This window comes from Polistes fuscatus, unplaced genomic scaffold, assembly GCF_010416935.1.
Source record: "Polistes fuscatus isolate 324 unplaced genomic scaffold, CU_Pfus_HIC Scaffold2, whole genome shotgun sequence".
Taxonomy (NCBI): domain Eukaryota; kingdom Metazoa; phylum Arthropoda; class Insecta; order Hymenoptera; family Vespidae; genus Polistes; species Polistes fuscatus.
In genome coordinates this window covers 17,156,438-17,171,420 of record NW_025113096.1, presented here as the reverse complement: position 1 = coordinate 17,171,420, position 14,983 = coordinate 17,156,438, and the positions used below count along the sequence as shown (strand labels likewise).

The window sequence follows — 14,983 nt, the reverse complement described above, 5'->3', positions numbered from 1 at the left end:
ATGTATTAACACGTTCATATTTTTGTAGGACACTATCGAGAAAAATGTTTATATAAAATTCTGACAAACATATGCTATTGGATAATGTTTATATTATGTTTACATCATTAGTACAATATAAGATATAATTTTAATATATATATTTATAAATATATATATATATATATTATATATATATTATTTATTGATTAGATTGTTAAATAAAAACAAAAAATTAAAATAAAAATGCGTATATATGTATTTTCAATCAGTGTATGTATACTAACGTGTAAGATTTTAAATATTTCGTTAAGTCTCAGGCACAAAATAAGGGTAATTATTGTAAAGATATATTCTAGTATTATGTATGATTTGAACTTGATTTAGGTAGATCATAGATATTTAACAAATAGAATTCTGAAACTTAACAATGCTCAGATTTTCAATGATTCAAAATATATATCTATTTCTTATGGAAATCATTCGTGCATCAAAGCTGAAGTATAGAGAAATACCCGTAAAAATATATTTTATTTTGGAATTATACAAAAAAAAGAAAAGAAACACGATTTAATGTAAAACGTACACCAAAAGACCTCTTGTAAAAAATTATTTTGTACAAAAACGTCAGTGATACACCTAACATTTACCATAATTTTATGTGTTTCGTATTAAGCAAAGCACGGTTTCTTTTAAATATCCTACGGATATATCCAAATTTCTTTTATAGCTTTCGTATGAAAATTTTAATAAACACATCGGTATTAATCTTAACTCTAATAAAGTTTTATCATAATCTTCTTCTTGGAGTTTTTGACCTACTGGTAAAATCAAGAAAAATGGAATATCGGCATTGATCAAATTTTCTTTAACGAAATCCACTACCTCTCTACATTTTTCGTGCACCGAAAATGTTCCCTGTAATATTATGTTATCCGGAAATCTTATTCGAATTAATGTATATCTATATCTTTTTAGTTCTCGTTCCTCATCTTTTTCTCGCATAGCTTTAGTCCTTAACATTTGATTTCTTTCGATGGCTTCGGTTCTGGCAAAAAAAAGAAATTATGATAATTCGAATATTTGTACATCATCAATATTTTCACTGTTGTATTATTTGAATTACTTAGTAAAATGAAATTTCGTTTTCTCACCGAAGTTTTTGCTCTCTTCTCAACTCTTCTAAAGTTATAGTAAAGAAATTATCAGATAGTTCATACATTTCGTTCGCTTGAGTAGGCAAGAGAACTTGCAAATTTCTGTCTACTTCAAGTGGAATAACTTCAGCAGATCTCAGTGCTTCTACTAGTATAGTTAAATCATCGATAGTAGACGCATCAGGATTCCATACTAAAAAGTCTTCCTCTACGTCATTATGTAATAATTTCTTTTTTTCAAAACCAGCAGCTTGTAAGAATTCTAATGCTCCTTCCAATGGCACCACTTTTTCCTTTGAAAAAAAAAAAAAAACATTGTGTTTAACATTATTTATATAGAAATAATTCATATCACAATAATAATTTCAGTTACCTGAAATATTTTATTACACATTCGGATCTTTTGATATTTTTCTATTCCCGGATTTTTTAAAATATTTTCTATATACTTTTCTAAAGTTTCTATACATTGCTGAATTTTAGTTTTTCCTGCATTGCAATTATAAATGATTAAGCAAGAAGTTAAACCAGCTTCTTCTTCATTTAATTGTTCGTATAGAAATTCTCGGATCTTTCTTTTCCATTCCTCTCGCGTTAAAACTTCATCAGAGATATATGGACATCGAAAGTATACATCGGTGACAGCTAAAATTTCTCTATCTTTTTCCTTAGCTTTTTCAGCTGATTTAGCGGAAGCTGCTTGTTCCTGTTCCTGTCGTGCTTTTCTTTCCAATTCCAGTTCTTTTTTAACGCGTGCCTGTATCGCCGCATAGGACCTATTATAAATAAAATTAAACAGATTAATGTATTTTAACTTATGTTAAATTGAAAATATTAAATAACATACAAGTTAAATCTGCGTGTATCAGTTTGTTTCGCTTGTAATCGTGCTAATGCAGCTTGTCCAGCAACTTTTGCTTCATCCGTAGGTTCTACTCTTTTTATTGGTATTTCTGATTGAATTCTCCCCGATGTTTCGGGTCTACTAGTTTCGTTCAATCTATAGAATATTTATAAATATATTAAAATATTTATATATAGACTGATTTAAATAAGAATAATTTTTGTATTGTTTTAAACATACTTATATCCTCTTCCAGCATTAATAAACTTAGCATTGGTTTTTTTCTTTTGAAAGAAATCCTTTATTTTATCTACCATCTTGAATCTTTAGAAATATAAAGTCGAATTATGATGTAATTGAAAATATATAATAATCGTTTTATAATTTCAATAATAAAACTTAGAAGTAGTAATATTTAATGACTACTCTGAGGACTTCCCGTAATATCCGGGTAGGCCACCTAAAAAAGAAATCATTTTTAAATAATATATACTTCTTATTGTTTATTTTTAATTGAACAAGGGTGAGAAAAAATTGCTCTTTCAACTATGAGTTCAATAAAGGAAAAAACAACTTACATAAAATGATGAAGTCATACTCACTTGGATTCATAAATTGTTCAGATATTCTCAAACCATATACGTGCCAAGCAATACAAATTAAAGCAATTGTACTTGTAAGTATAAATAAAAAGATCTTAAGCAATTGCAGTTGAAATTCGTCAAAAGATAACAACGATATCAATTCTTGGAAAAATTCGGAAAACCTTAAAAATGGTTCATTGCCAAAGATAACAGTGTTGGTCGAATCGAGGGTTAGGCCAAAATTCGATGGAAGAAAATTCGTTAAATAAGAAGTTAATTTATTAATTGTATCTTCTAGGTAGTCCTTCCACGGACACGAATTTTCGCATGTACTGCTCATTACACGAACAAACTTTTTCGTGTTTAATCTTGCACTTTTCTATCTGACATATTTAAAGATCCTCGAATTGTCATCACTAGATATAAACCTAGAATGCAAATTAGAACTTCAAGAAAATGGTAGTAACTGTGGCAAACTGCTCAAACTATGAAACAAAAGTCATCATCGTTATAATATCAAGCCCATACAAGTCTCATTTACAATATTTCTTCCCTTATAACTGATCTCTATAGTTCATGGTCTTACTTCTCAATTGATTTTTAACTTGTTTTTAATATTCAAATAATCTGATAATATTTTAACAAGTTAAGGGTGTATTTTTTTTTTTAATTTATAGAGTTATTAATTCGTATATTTTCAAAGATGGATTTTAATATATTTATTAAAACTGCATAATATGACGCATTTTCATTGTATATTGTCAAAGAATACAGAAGTACATAGAAGCTCACAAGTCCCCTTTTCTATCTACCCAGATAATAAATATAATTAATAAAATATAAATAAAAATAATAAATAGATAATATAATAATAGATAAATATAATAAATAATAATAGATAAAAAAGGAGACTTGTGAACTTCTATGTACTTCTGTATTATCTTCAGTCGGTAATATCATAACCATTCTCTTATCAAATGATTATTAGTTTTTAGTGCGCAGAAATATCGTTATGAGAAGTGGTGTCACTAGTATTCACTTATTTTATTTCATAACCTATGAGCATAACAGTTTATATTACCATAATAATTTATAAACTATAGTAGTTTCTAATATTTAATTGTGGTTAATAAAACGTTTGTTTTATATTTGTGTTTATATATATATATAGTAATTTATAATAAATTTTAATCAGGAGTTTAATAATTTATATGTGCACATAAATTAGAAAAATGGGTGGCGGGGATCTGGTATGTATATTTTATTTATTTTCTTAAAAATTAGATCAATCGTTATATGCGTGTTTAAATATAAGTAATCAATTTTAGATTTTATTAATTATTATATATAATTACCTATAATGTTTTCTATAAAACTCATAATCACTAATTCATGCAAATTAACCTAGAATTTGAAGAAATCATGGCATCCATCTACCATGAAGAATATGGAAAAAGTATGGAAAGCGGAACAAGAGAAGAATCAAGAGAAGAAAAGAATTGCAGAATTGAAGAGAGAGATAGCTATGGAAAGAGACCGAGAAGACATGACAAAATATGCTATGGAGCAAGGCGTTATAGAAAAGAAAGATGATAAGAAATTAGATTGGATGTACAAGGGTCCGAACGATATGGTAAATAGAGAAGATTATTTACTTGGTCGTCCGATTGACAAATCATTTGAGCAAGTAGCGCAAGCCCAGAAGGATGCGGATTTAAATCGAGCACCAAAGAATCATGTTGAATATGGTTGGTATTATTAGGTTTATTGGCATCAATCAAGATTTCCTGCTAAGTTATTTTTCACACACACACACACATACATTTTATTAATTAATATTAATTTATTATTTTAGAATGTATTCCACCTTCCTTACGATTTTTCTCCGGAAACGAACAAGTCGATCTAGCAAGAAAGATGCAAGAAGATCCATTATATGCAATAAAAAAGAAGGAAACTGAAACACGAAGTCAGTTGTTGAAGAATCCAGTCAAGTTAAAAAAACTTAAAGAATTGGTAAGTAAGAATATTCCTAAATATTGAATTGTTGTTTTGGTGATTACTATAATTTAATTTTGTACAGTTGGAGCAACAGGCAAAGAAAAAGGAGACGAAGAAAAAAAGCAAAAAGAAAAAATCATCCAACAGCACGGATAACAGCGACGACGAAACCGAATTAGATAATTTGTTAGCAGCAAAGTACAAAAAGTTGAAAGATAGGATTAGTGAGAAAGATTTGATAAAGTCAATGAAAAAAATTAAGCACAAGAAGAAGAAGAAGTCTAAAAAAGTTAGTAGTGATTCTGACAGCGACACTGATAGTGACAGAGAAAGTAACAGTGACGACAATGATAGTAGTAGTAGCAGCAGTAGTACCAATGAATTAGTTAAACGTAAGAAAAGAAAACGAAATCATAAAAAGAGAAGTAGTAGTAATGATAGTGGTACAACACATAGAAAAAAAAATAAGAAGAAAGATAATGAAAAAAAAGAAAAGCACAAAAAATCAAGCAAAAGTGACGAAGAAGATACTCAAAAATTACTTAGTAAAAGTAGCAATACTCATATTATGAAATCAGATAGAGTATCAAAAAGAGAAAGAGACCATCTGTATAAAAGGAATACAGCGCATAGAGATGATAATAATTACAGAGACAACGAAAACAATAAGAGATACAAAGAAAGATCATCTATAGAAAAATCCTATGACGTATGTCATTTCTAATACTAGTTTAATATTTTTTCCAATTATTTCTAACTAACAAAAATCATCTATATATATATATATATATATATATATACTTAAATATTTCTTTATTACAGGAAAATCATAAAAGAAAATCCTACCACTCTTCCTTTAATTTACCTCAAAAAAGGTTTAATGAAGGTAGGAGAATTGAACAGAAATGGGTTCCAAAGAAAAAACTTTCGGAAGAGGAAAAGGAAAAACGTAGGTTGGAAATGATGGAAAATGCAACATGGCGAAATAAAGAACGAGAACGTAATGTAAAGCAGTATCATGAACAAGAAAAGAAAGAATTATCTAACGACAAAATATATAACAAAGATTTTATTAGGTAAAATATTTATTTATTTTCTTTCTTCTTTTAAAAATTATACGCTCTAACGTATCATTAATATTATATATATATATATATATTTTTTAACACAGGAAGCAATTAGCTGCAGCAGCTGAAGTTAGTACGGTTGCATCGAGAATTAAATCTAATATAAACAACATACAACGATCTGGTCGAGCAATGGATACAAATTTTGCTAAACGATGAATTGGTTAGTAAGTATGACACTCATTACTACCCGTGTAGGGTACGTGTGACATACCAATTTCTATTGGGATTCCAGTATCAAATATTTGTGACGGTAGTCACAAATAAACGCAAAAAATCAATTTTGGCCTGTGATTGGAATCTCTTCTCCGGGATGCGGTAGAAAACGTATTGACTACACTTGTACAGTTAGAATTATAGGAATACGCGTATATACAATATAATAAATTTTAAGATTTTTTTTTTTACTTATTTTGTATAAAAAATAAGATATCATTTAATGAATTTTTACTAGAATTGATTATACATACATACAATTAAATAATATTTTGTACAATGTACAAATATACATATATGTACATTTCTCAACTCAAATTTAATATCATGAATATTGTTCTTGTAAATCTATTAAAGTGTATTTGATAAGAGCATTGATTTAGAGATATATATGTATATTTACGCTATTTTGCACATTTCGTGAGATTCAAAAATATCTTTGGCATCCGTGATGGTAGTTACACAACCAATTGCAAGAACATTGTTTACAACTGCTCTAGCTAGATAACCGGTAGTCAATGAATAATGTATAGAAAAGAATGGTGTAAGGTCATTCGATACCTCCAAATTTTGATCCTGAATATAAGTATATATCAATCCAATATATATTACATATTCTTATATGATAATTTTAAATTTATCTTACGATGAGTAATAATGTGTATAGAAATTTTTAATAAAACTAATAACTTGTACATACCTTGCAATACATGGCAAAACTATCCTCAACAAGTTTATTTAGATTTAATTGTTTTTGAAAACTAAGCTCGGGATTTCTTAATAAAATTGTTGATACTATGTTAAGTAACTGTAAAAACAAAACTGTATTTAATATTACTATTTATCTTCTTAACAGAATATTAGAAAGAAGAGATTTGATACTTATAATTGTTCAAATATTACCTCAACTATAATTTGACGATATTCTGGTAAGTGTATGTGATGAAGTAGAGATTCAACGAGCAAAGCAAAAGTTAATTCTGATTGTGTCATATTAGAAAGTGTTGGTTGCTGCGGTAATTCACGTCCATTAACACATATACCTTCAGGACAACGCATTAAAACTTGCCATACTTGATTGTAAAAATGTGTAGGAACTCTACATAAACTTCCTTCTATTCTTCTTCGTCCAAGCACAGTAAGTCTATTAAAGAAGAATATTTTACAATTAAAAAATTGTATAAATAGATTTTATTATAAAATCCAATTAATATACTTTTCTGAATTGGCCCAATCTTTAAAAGTCAATACTTTGATCAAAACTTGTCTAACTTTATAGGGACTGTAGTTTTCAATTGGCTCAGGATTTTTCACAAACATTTCTAAGTAGAGCTTCATTGCGTCCACTACCCATCGAAATCACATAAATCAATTTTATATTTATATTACATTATAAACATAATAATTAAAACTATACAAATCGAATAACATAAATACCCAATACGAATTTTTAATATTCCTTTAAACATTTCTGGATTTGTTCCAATAAGTCTACCACAATACAATAATACTTCTTGCTGAAGTACAGCTTGTATTACATTGTGGGGTTGAATAGTAGAATACATGACAGATTGAATTTCTGCAGGGGTCATAGGTTTATCAAATACAGTTTCTTCCTGGCCAATAACTCCAACAGTTATCTGATAAATAATAAAAATATATTGGTGTGTGAATAATTAATAATAATAAATGAATAATTTCAGAACACACGGAGTTACGTCTTCGCAACTCTGTGCAATCCTGACACACAGATATTACCTGTTTCCCTTTAACAAGTACACAAGTAATAAAAGGACTTATACTATCAACAGTATGGTGTAATAAACTGCTACCAAATTTTACTCTTGTAGAAGGATGAATTTGATTTGCAGAAGGTTGAATTTGGAGTTCAAAACCAGTATAAATATAAATACATACCTGTTGTTCCATTAATTTCATAATTGATACCTTCTTTTTTTAATAAAACACCATAGAGCTGACACTTTACATACAATCCATCACAATTACGAATTTCATTTAATATATTATGCAAAGGCTCGTGCATAAAATACTGAAAATGAAATAAATTCGATAAATAATGATCAAATCAGTATCTTGATTGTATATACATACAGAATAATCTTTTATATCTTCAGAATAAGCTAAAGCTCTTGGAACATCGGTGAGACTTTGATAACCAATATAATCATGTTGCAGCTGTTTGAATTGAGTTAGTTCAAGATCAGTTTCCATAGAATTAACGAAATCCAAATGTTCTATAAATAAAGAAAAAATAAATATTTCCATCACATTAATTGTATGTAATATATAAAATAGATTTCACTAATTACCAATGCAAGAAGATGAAATTAAATTTTGCAATCGTCCAATGCGTACTTTGGTTTTGTCGCAGTATCCTTTCTTTAACATCGCAAATAAGTCTAACATTTCTTTAAATTGTGGATCTCTAAATAAAAAAAGATATATATATCTATTAATTATATTTTATTATTAAGTAAAAATTGTAAGCAATTGATAAATACCTCATATGTTCTTCTCTTATTAGAAGGCATACAGTTGGACGACCAGAAAGTCGCCAATATTTACCAACGAATTGAAGTTCTGTTTTAATATCATCAATTAACAAAGCCATATCTCTGTATAGATAAAATTCAGATACTTCAAATATGAGTGGATAGCAAAGTACCGTCATACCGCACACCCTATACACCTGTATATGCATCATTTATAGAAAAATATTAAACTTTAACGTATATCATATATACCTTGCTTGTTCCCAAAGAACCAATGGGTCTAGCTGGACGTCCTTGAAGATTCAATTTCTTATTAACTCCAAGTTTTTGATAGACTTTAATCAATTGAGTCGAAGATAATATTTGTACTGGTTCAACTTCATGCGGAGTTTGTGTTTGAATACCATAAGTTGCCATCATAGCTTGTAGCCTCATAGATTCAGCAATTAAAACAATTTGTACTACAAGATCAGCATGAGTGCCCTAAAGGAAATAGTCATTCATATTGGCAAATATATCGTGCAATATACTTGTATAAATATATTATATAAAAGTGATACATATATATAAATAGCAGCAAAGAGTATAATTAAAAGTATAAAGTTTTGTTTTCAAACGATCTACATATAAAACTTAATTTACAATAGCTTTTTAAAAGTGAGAAGAAGATAGCAAAGTAGTAAATTATAGTTTTACGATACGAATTTCTGTTATTTTTTTCTATGCAAACACATGCATATTCTATAGAATTAAAAAAGAAGAGATGTCATTTTTAATAAATCACGTTGAGCGTAAAAGATAATTAATTATGGCAAATAGAAAATAATACGAGAACACAATGCAAAATTAAGAATACTTCTACCATGATATAACAGCAAGCATACAACATAATTTACTTACAATAGTGGGCTTTGCCTGTATGAAATACAAGAAAATAATATTAACATTTCTTTTTTATATATAAATATATACATATGTATATATATTCTCTTTCGATAGAAAGAAAAATTAAGTGTTTTATTATGAATTATTATTGCTATTCTTCGAACACATGTGTTATTTATCTTACCTGAAAAGCAGAATATCTTCCAGCTCTTCTTGGTCTATTATATGAAGGTAAATAACGACGAATAGGATCTAATTCATTGATATGTAATAAACCAGCAGTTAACAACTGAGAAATTACAAACATTGCTTGATTCCATAAATACATCGGTGATTCATCTGAATTCGTTGAATTTTTATATCCTCTTCCTTCATCGCTAGGTATCCGATAAACGCTACCAGGATCATTTCTTTCATTTTCCAAATTTTCTTTGGGTACATAATAGTACATAGGTATTACAGGATCTATTTGCGAATAAAATATCTTATCAGTTGATTCTTTTTTTACTTATTCAAACTTATTCATATATTTTTAAAAATACCTCCATGAAGATCTTTGTATATTCTGGCTTTTAATAAATTTTGATATTCTTCTACTTGTTCAGGCAATGTTTTAAAAACACCATCGATTATCATAAAAATATAAAATAGTGGCCATTCGCATTCAACATTATCAAATTCCTATTGAAAAAATATACTTTACTATTACATGTACTATAAGTTTGTTTATTTATAAGTTTTTTATATTTTACTTGCCTTGATTTCACCAGATTTGTAATAACGACGTTGTGTGTCTTCTAAAACCGTTTTATACCCATCTCGGCCAAATCTTTTAAATCCATAATTACCCTTGAGTCTACAAATTATATTTGATTTAGTTTGATTATATAATACTTCTTCGTGAGTAGCAAAAGCAGGGAAAGATATTGTTGGCAATAAAGCTGCATCTACGCTCTAAAAAATAAAGCAAAAATATAAATGTAATATTGAAAGATAAGAATAATATGAAAATATTTTAAATTGTTGCAGTACTCGATCTACCTTCGAACTTGATTCTCGTGGTAACATTGTTTCAAAGATACTACGATTACGATTGTGTGCATCAATATCGACATATATCACAGACCAGGAAGCACCCTTTTCTCCAAACAAATTACAACCATTAATAGCTTCTAAAGCACTTTTTGCTATACCAATCGAACTAGCATGTATTTCAGGAGTTCCATCATTGTAACGACTTCCACGTTCCCACATTCCAAAATCTGGAGTCCTATATGCTCTTTCTACATAATATACAAGATTTTGTATGAAAGCTACTTCGTCTTGAGTATATATTATTTGTAATCCTGATGAAATCATTTGTACTAAAAATAATAAGTATAAAGATACGACGTCAATCTAATAAAAAGAAACAAACAATATATTAAAAAGAATGAATGTAAATTTTATAAATATTTTCTTATAAAATTAATATTAAACATTTACTTGTAAATGATGATATTCTATATCTTGAAGAATTTCATCCCCGGTGTTTAAATGAAACTTGCAATGGAGAGCAAAACGATTTGATTGATTGCGTTTGAATAATTCTACCCTCGACGATTGTTTCATCCAACATTCTAAAATACCTCTCATGCATTTTATCGCTGACTGGCCAAGTTCATAAGACTTTCCACGGTCATCATCTATACGTCTGTGTAATTAAATAAGACAAAATAGAATAAATTATTATGCAGTTAATTAAATAAATTAAGTATAAATATATATATATTATTACTTGCCGATAGGCTTGATATAAACTCCATATTGCAGCAGCACAATAAATACTTTCGCGTATACTTCCAACAACTTTATCAGTTGTGATTTGTGGAAATAAGCCAGTTATACAACTTTGATATCGAAGTAACTGTCGTTTGACTATACAATATAAAAAATTGTTAAATTGTTGGAAAATGAAACTATATTAAATATATTAATATTATCTTACCAATTCCATAATAAATATCAAGCTGTTTGACGGTATCTTCATAATTAGTAATTTTAAGAAACATATCGATATCCAAATCTATGACGCTACCTTGACGTGCACTTCTCATCATAGAAAATCTAAAAGTTGAAAGAAAATTTAATTCAAAGAACTTTTTTTTCTTTTAAATATAATACCAACATTTAAAAGAAAAAGAAAATCTAAAAACAAACCGTTTTGCACTTGGCGGTGTTGTTACAAGAGAAGTCATTTTTGATTATAACAAACACAAACACGCACACAATGAATAATCTTTAATATTACAAATATAATTTATATTATTTCAATTAAAAAAACAACATTATATATTTTGTATAAAAAAGATATTACACTCTGTGATTATATTTACTTGAATTCCGTATTTTTAGTAAATTGGGACAGTTCTTATTTAAATTGTATCCTTTTTAATGAAATCAAATAATTGTACAATTGATGATTAATTAATATTTTTCTATGTTGTAACATTTATTAAAAACAAAAAAATTATTGATAATCAAAAGGTGAGAATATACAATTTGTTCAAGCTCTTCTACGTTGTTACTGCATAAAACTAACCACAGATCTGTAGGTTATAAATAGAAGAATTGAAAATAATCTGACGTAACATTGAACAAGTATAGAATTTGGCATGGGAAGCATTGTTCAATGAATTTAAAAATGTCAACCTAATCAAAATTGCTAAACATCTGTTATAGTTACTAAATTCACCCTAATCATCCTAATCATAGTTTTATTTCATTCGTTGTACAAAATTAATTAACATTTTCTCGTGTTCGGTAATTGAGATAATTGATGACGACAATCAATTATTTTCTTACAAGGTCAATAACGATTTAATTAATAGTTCAATCGTATGTTTAGATACGTAAATAAAAAAAAAAAAGAAAATATTGAATTGATGTATATAGAAGGAACTTCCTCCAATTTTCTTCCTTTCTTTTTCTTAAAGCGTCTCTGACGGAAGGAGTTTAAATGCGCAAGTGCAAAGTTGGATTTACAACATGGTGGAACGCAGGAAAGGCCGAAAACGCAAAGATGTAAGCATCACCTAGCAAATTTCTTAATACGATAAGTTTATAATGTCGTAATAGATTATTATTCGATTAGAATTATCAGCGTTATCGTTTATATATTTTTTCATCTCTCCTCTTTTCGAAACGTCTTCTTTGGTACACGTGTCACCATTGATGCCTTCCTTTTAATTTTCAACAGTAAAACGGATGACGTAGATAAATATATTTTTCAATCTATTTTGTTAATTTGTCATATAATTTTTTTTCACTACTTTATTTGTAATACGTGTATTTCAACGTGAATATATAATTTTAATTTATTTTTAAAAAAAGATTATACAACAATTTATCTTGACAAATATTTCATTGTTCATATCAAATGTATGAACAATTATTAAGCGTACCAGTTTGTATTAAAAATATGTTAACTTTTGTAAAATAGGAAATCTCAAGTTTAGAGAGCGAAATAATTCAGGATAAGCCATCAAAAGAAGAATATGCTGTAGCCAAATGGATTCGTAACAATGTACCTTCCAAAAAGACTAAATTTGACAGAAATCATAATGTGGAATACTTTACGGGTACGCGTGCAGTTGATGCACTGCTGGAAAGCTCACCCTGGAGCAAAACCAGATTTGAGACTCGTGAACAGGTTACCAAGTTTCTCGACACGATGTTGAGGCATAAGTTTTTCCACAGGGCTAAGAAAGTAGTCATTTCTGAAGAGGAGCTTTATAAAATCCGTGGTATTAAGAAAAAAGTTAAAGAACCAAAGGAAGAGAAAAAGTCTAACGAAAAAGACAAAGATAAAGAGAAAGAAAAGGATAAGGAAAAAGATAAGGAGAAAGAAAAAGAAAAGGAAAAAGAAAAAGAAGATTCTAAGGATAATAAAGATGTTACAAACAAGAATAGCGAAGATAAATCTGATGAACGTAAAGAGACCAAGAAAAAACCAAAAGTAAGTTATTACTTTTAATTTAACTCCTTGTGTTATAACTGTGCCAATCTTACGGGCCAAACATAAGAAGCACAAAATATAGCATCGACTTTGGCATGCAGCTCTGTGTGTTAAATCATAGTATAAGAGGTTAAATATAATATAATCTTTTTTATAAACCTGTTTTTCATTGCTACAGGTACGGCTTGAAATGCATATGGAACAATACTTCGTAGATTGTAATGATGCTTACGTTTGGATTTATGAACCGATACCGGTGTATTATTGGTTTTTTGGTACCTTGGTTGTATTAGGAGCAATTGGACTTTGTTTATTCCCCTTATGGCCCGTAACCATTCGTCAAGGAGTATATTATTCAAGCGTAGGAGCAGCTGGATTGCTTGTATTCATCCTTGCATTAACTATTATTAGAATGATTGTATTCTGTCTTCTTTGGGTGCCCACTTTGGGAAGGTGTCATTTTTGGTTGCTACCCAATTTAATAGCGGATGTTGGCTTTTTCGCATCATTCTGGCCATTGTACCAGGTAAATTCTCATTTACTTAAATGTATTGTATTTTTTGTTCAATATTGCTTAATAATTATATAATACTTTTTTTATTATTTTTTAGTATGAATATTATGGTGTTTCAAATGAAAGTGATAAAAGAGGTAGTAAAAAGAAAAAGAAGAAAGACAAAGATTCTGATACAGAAGAAACACCTAGTGCATCAAAGTAAGTGGATAACAACAAAAATAATAATAGTATCCTATACTATACTTTTAATTATTAGAAATACTTTGATTTATATTTTTGTTAACAGCGAAGATAGAACTAATACGGAAGAATCACCAAAGGATGAGACAAGCAGAATTGAAGAAATTTCTAATGAAGATAATAAGAAAGTTTCTGCTAGTGAATCAGTAGAAGGTTCTGAGGGTAGCGAAGAAGGTTCAGAAAGTGAAAAATCAAATACAGGTCGTGATTTTGTGATGGTATAAAACATATATTGTGACATTAATTATCTCCATGTTCATTTGAACAAGTAAAATTAATTTGATAATTAATCGTTAAAATTGAAATATGCTTTTACATATATAAATTATTTTACTACATAATTGTCAAAATTAGCAGATTACTATAATTCATTTGGTAAAAGGGGAAATAGGTATTAATGTCAAAGTACCATGGAAAAAATAGTGAAAATATCTTCTGACGTACAATCTATTTCTTAATAGATATTTATTTATATATCTATAAGAAAACATATATCAAACGGATATAATTGTACCAGAAACTCTGCATTTTATGCATTTAGGATATTATTGCAGTTGGACGAATAATAAAAAATTTGTCTGCATTTTGTACGAAGAGAATTTATTGTTGATGATTAAAATGAAATATGTAATATCGGAATATAAAAAGATATAAAATAATAATAATAATATCACTTTATCTCGCGATAATTTAAATTTTCATTTCAATACTATTTTTTATAAGTTACAAAAAGTGAAGATGTGTTGAGGATATTTTACTACGTTATTTAAAAAAGTACTTAATCGATTATTGAAAATATTGGATTAAAAAAAAGGAATGCAATAAATTTTCTTCTTTACTGTTGTACCTTTCTATTTCGTAAATACACAATAGTTGGGGGAATGAAATTTTTGCACGTGAGATTCTGATATTTTCGTAAGCAT

General features: G+C 28.1%; 4 protein-coding genes across 5 annotated transcripts; 2 read left to right on the top strand and 2 right to left on the bottom strand.

The window, feature by feature from the left end:
• Positions 1-491: 491 nt before the first annotated feature.
• LOC122516193 (UBX domain-containing protein 6) lies at positions 492-2,330 on the bottom strand. The gene is made up of 5 exons (XM_043633807.1): positions 2,221-2,330; positions 1,984-2,136; positions 1,510-1,912; positions 1,134-1,429; positions 492-1,027 (listed from the first exon to the last, which is right to left on the bottom strand). The coding sequence occupies exons 1-5, from the start codon at positions 2,295-2,297 to the stop codon at positions 637-639; spliced, it is 1,320 nt and encodes a 439-aa protein (XP_043489742.1). The 5' UTR covers positions 2,298-2,330; the 3' UTR covers positions 492-636.
• A 1,443-nt stretch (positions 2,331-3,773) lies between these two features.
• LOC122517178 (pre-mRNA-splicing factor CWC25 homolog) lies at positions 3,774-6,081 on the top strand. 2 transcript variants are annotated; one of them, XM_043635599.1, is made up of 7 exons: positions 3,774-3,814; positions 3,973-4,312; positions 4,420-4,580; positions 4,648-5,274; positions 5,388-5,641; positions 5,737-5,855; positions 5,928-6,081. In XM_043635599.1, exons 1-6 carry the CDS (start codon positions 3,797-3,799, stop codon positions 5,849-5,851), a joined length of 1,515 nt encoding a protein of 504 aa, XP_043491534.1. In that variant the 5' UTR covers positions 3,774-3,796; the 3' UTR covers positions 5,852-5,855; positions 5,928-6,081. The 2 variants fall into 2 exon arrangements, with proteins under 2 accessions (XP_043491534.1, XP_043491533.1); XM_043635598.1 differs by having other exon boundaries at positions 5,737-6,081.
• A 170-nt stretch (positions 6,082-6,251) lies between these two features.
• LOC122517177 (probable phosphorylase b kinase regulatory subunit beta) lies at positions 6,252-12,326 on the bottom strand. The gene is given in 20 exon segments (XM_043635597.1): positions 6,252-6,484; positions 6,609-6,716; positions 6,812-7,052; positions 7,125-7,254; positions 7,338-7,548; positions 7,667-7,843; positions 7,845-7,958; positions 8,021-8,163; positions 8,239-8,354; positions 8,431-8,618; positions 8,674-8,904; positions 9,322-9,336; positions 9,491-9,771; positions 9,849-9,987; positions 10,063-10,260; positions 10,348-10,704; positions 10,792-10,999; positions 11,088-11,223; positions 11,294-11,412; positions 11,506-12,326. Coding segments are annotated over 20 exon segments (3,327 nt in total). The 5' UTR covers positions 11,544-12,326; the 3' UTR covers positions 6,252-6,307.
• On the top strand, positions 12,266-14,947 carry LOC122517176 (translocation protein SEC62). Its single transcript, XM_043635596.1, has 5 exons — positions 12,266-12,369; positions 12,788-13,303; positions 13,482-13,829; positions 13,915-14,018; positions 14,107-14,947. Exons 1-5 carry the CDS (start codon positions 12,334-12,336, stop codon positions 14,282-14,284), a joined length of 1,182 nt encoding a protein of 393 aa, XP_043491531.1. The 5' UTR covers positions 12,266-12,333; the 3' UTR covers positions 14,285-14,947.
• Positions 14,948-14,983: the final 36 nt, after the last annotated feature.

Excerpts from the sequence above, each read along its gene's own strand:
- LOC122516193 (XM_043633807.1), bottom strand. The coding sequence starts at position 2,297 with ATGGTAGATAAAATAAAGGATTTCTTTCAAAAGAAAAAAACCAATGCT. Across the intron at positions 1,913-1,983 it reads GATACACGCAGATTTAACTT|GTCCTATGCGGCGATACAGG; the intron begins GTATGTTATTTA and ends TATTTATAATAG. Across the intron at positions 1,028-1,133 it reads AGAAGAGAGCAAAAACTTCG|AACCGAAGCCATCGAAAGAA; the intron begins GTGAGAAAACGA and ends TTTTTTTGCCAG.
- LOC122517176 (XM_043635596.1), top strand. The coding sequence starts at position 12,334 with ATGGTGGAACGCAGGAAAGGCCGAAAACGCAAAGAT. Across the intron at positions 12,370-12,787 it reads AAGGCCGAAAACGCAAAGAT|GAAATCTCAAGTTTAGAGAG; the intron begins GTAAGCATCACC and ends TTTGTAAAATAG. Across the intron at positions 13,830-13,914 it reads CATTCTGGCCATTGTACCAG|TATGAATATTATGGTGTTTC; the intron begins GTAAATTCTCAT and ends ATTATTTTTTAG.
- LOC122517178 (XM_043635599.1), top strand. Across the intron at positions 4,581-4,647 it reads TAAAAAAACTTAAAGAATTG|TTGGAGCAACAGGCAAAGAA; the intron begins GTAAGTAAGAAT and ends AATTTTGTACAG. Across the intron at positions 5,275-5,387 it reads CTATAGAAAAATCCTATGAC|GAAAATCATAAAAGAAAATC; the intron begins GTATGTCATTTC and ends TCTTTATTACAG.